General features: G+C 35.4%; 1 protein-coding gene across 1 annotated transcript; it reads right to left on the bottom strand.

Moving 5' to 3' along the window:
• Window positions 1-886: 886 nt before the first annotated feature.
• Window positions 887-1,822, bottom strand: LOC128677873 (uncharacterized). Its single transcript, XM_053759039.1, has one exon. The coding sequence runs from the start codon at window positions 1,820-1,822 to the stop codon at window positions 887-889; it is 936 nt and encodes a 311-aa protein (XP_053615014.1).
• Window positions 1,823-2,697: the final 875 nt, after the last annotated feature.

Genomic DNA, 2,697 nt, shown 5'->3' with positions numbered 1-2,697 from the left:
GTAACCCACGGACGTTTTGATAAAAAATATTTACTGACTTACTAGACATTGTGAATTAATAATCTACGTAATGTATTATCAATGATTATAATATTTACCTGAAAATAATTACATATGCTTACACCAATTAATATACTATAGCGTCCGTGAGTGCTATATAATGATATAATTTTTAAGTTGACGTTATCTGATATTAATGAATAATGCGAAACAAAATAACAAAACTTTAAAAGTCGCAATGCCACAACACCATAACAAAAAAGTTTGTTGTAAAATATGGGGTATTCTAACAAAAATGCAATCATCAGTACACAGCGTGTATAGGCAAACGGTGAGTTAAAACGCACGAATGATACAGCAGATACACTATAATTGAGTGCATCCATTTCTGAATAACCGACGTTAGAGACGTAAATAGCAACAAAATATAATCTTAGATCCGTTATATGAATATAAATGCTATACATAATTTTCATGACATAAAAACATCTATTGCCGAAAAATAAAATATCCCTTATAATCATAAAAATAGTTCCATTTTTTATCAATGCAAAATAAACGTATATTATTTCAGTGACCCGAAGAAAAAATATTAATATTTTAAACATATACTTAATGTATAATTTTATAAAGATATGAAAACTAAGTTCATGCGTTGAGAGTCGCACCCTTGTTCCGCGTATGATATGCTTAGGTATGCCAGCGAGCCACACAAAGCTGAGATTAGTCAAAGAGTAACTTGCAAAAACAAGTATAGACATTACACTTCTCATATTATTACCATCAGCGATTACCTTTACTCTTTCAAAATTATTATTGAATATGAATTTTGTATAATTTTGATACACGAGTTTACAAATTAATACAATGAAAAAACATACTAAATTCAGGAAATTTTGGAGACATCCTTTTCCGTTCGTATTTGTATTGGGGGAGAACCATCTGCTTTCCTTACGTATATTCTTCCGTGTTTGATCCACACATACTGAAAATTCTTGAGTTTTGCAACTTCCCTGCATTTTTTTAATAGCTGTTTATTGTAGTATGTGAGGTGTTCATTGACGAAAACTGGTTTGGCACTCCCAGACATGTTCAAGTTCTTAGTGGTGAGGCGATTTCTCCGAACACCGGATAAGATGTTATCTTTTATGACACGTGACTTCATCCTTACAACTATATTCCTAGGACGTCCCTGCAGACGGACCCTAGGTGTTACCCGGTGTGCCTCCAGAATGTCATTTGGTGATATATCAACATCCGCATGTGCGGCTACAGCCAAAACCAATTCTATGATGTTCTCTTCCTTATTCTCAGGTACACCGACTATTTCTAGATTCATAAGACGATCTCTTTGGTTGTTAGCATTAAGCTCAGTAAGCAACTGATTATAGTTACGAGTCATCACCTCCAATTTTTCCTCGAGACTTGACAAAGACTTATTCTTCTCGACCAATGAGTCTACTTTTTCTTTCAGCTCTTCGCACTGGTCGGTGTTGAATTGAACAGAAGTTTCCAGGGAAGTAACTAATTTTCTAGTTTCGCCATTCGTAACGCTTAACTCATGGACGGTTTTTCTAAATTCGGTATGCTCCTGTCGAATGCTGCTGATTTCTGATCTAAGTTCCTGGAGCCCTGAGTCCAAGTTTGTTTTTATGTGAGAAATATCCTGTTGAATTTCTGTCTTCCAACTCCTCATTTCTGTCGTGAAACTAGTAAACATTTCATAAAAGTCGTCTCCATGTCTGCGCTTGCGATGTGTCACCGTTCCTTGGTCGGATAGATCGGGGTCTGAACAGTATTGCTTGGAAGGCGAGCGTAACATTCTTGCCATGACACTTCTGTTTTATGTGATAGTCTTTGACGCAGTAGTATATAATAATTTGCCCGGAGAATTAAAAACTTGTCAATGCACTTTAGACTTTAGCATAAAGTATAAAAATAGAAAATTGAAATAACGTATTATTAAATTATGAATTTTTAACCAATAGTCGACTCTTGTTATATCGCGACACGTCCGTACGCAACGAGCGCTACGCGCTACTCGATTACTTTACATTGATTTTCTTCCCTTACCTCGTATCCTCTCACATCGTCATCAAAACTATTAGTAGTTAATATGTGGCCGGCCGTAAAGTCACAATTGAATCTTCAAAATTTGAAGATTTACATCTTTAATCCGGGCGTCGGAGCGTCACAGCTGGAATGAAACTGGAAGCACGAATAGATGATAGAAAAACACCCAAAGTTGTTTTTGAAAGCTCAGTACCTATTTTTTTCTTTCATAATTGTATGGAATCAAATATTGTACTTTTGATAGAATCAATCGAATATATTCTACGAAAACTCACGGCCTAAAACAACAAATCATTTTCCCACATATTCATACATATAGTTATATTGTGAAAAAACAGCCTTACGTTTCAAGGACAACGCTGCGCTGTTTTACGACCCACCTAATGGCAGCCGGGTTATAGCTGTGTCCCAGTTATTATACTACCACACTGGACCTAGCCTATTACTAGTTAGCCAAACAGAAGCAAAAAATGTTGACGATGGGATCCCATCCCATCGTCAACATTCAACACTCGTGCATTGTTCAGTAGAACAGGTGAGACTAAAGAGTTCCACTAGTTCCTACGGTAGTAGGACTATTCAATAGAATAAATAAAATAAATATAAATAAATAAATAAATATAT

The sequence above is a fragment of the Plodia interpunctella genome, chromosome 2, assembly GCF_027563975.2.
Source record: "Plodia interpunctella isolate USDA-ARS_2022_Savannah chromosome 2, ilPloInte3.2, whole genome shotgun sequence".
Taxonomy (NCBI): Eukaryota; Metazoa; Arthropoda; class Insecta; order Lepidoptera; family Pyralidae; genus Plodia; species Plodia interpunctella.
This window is presented reverse-complemented; position numbering and strand designations above follow the sequence as displayed.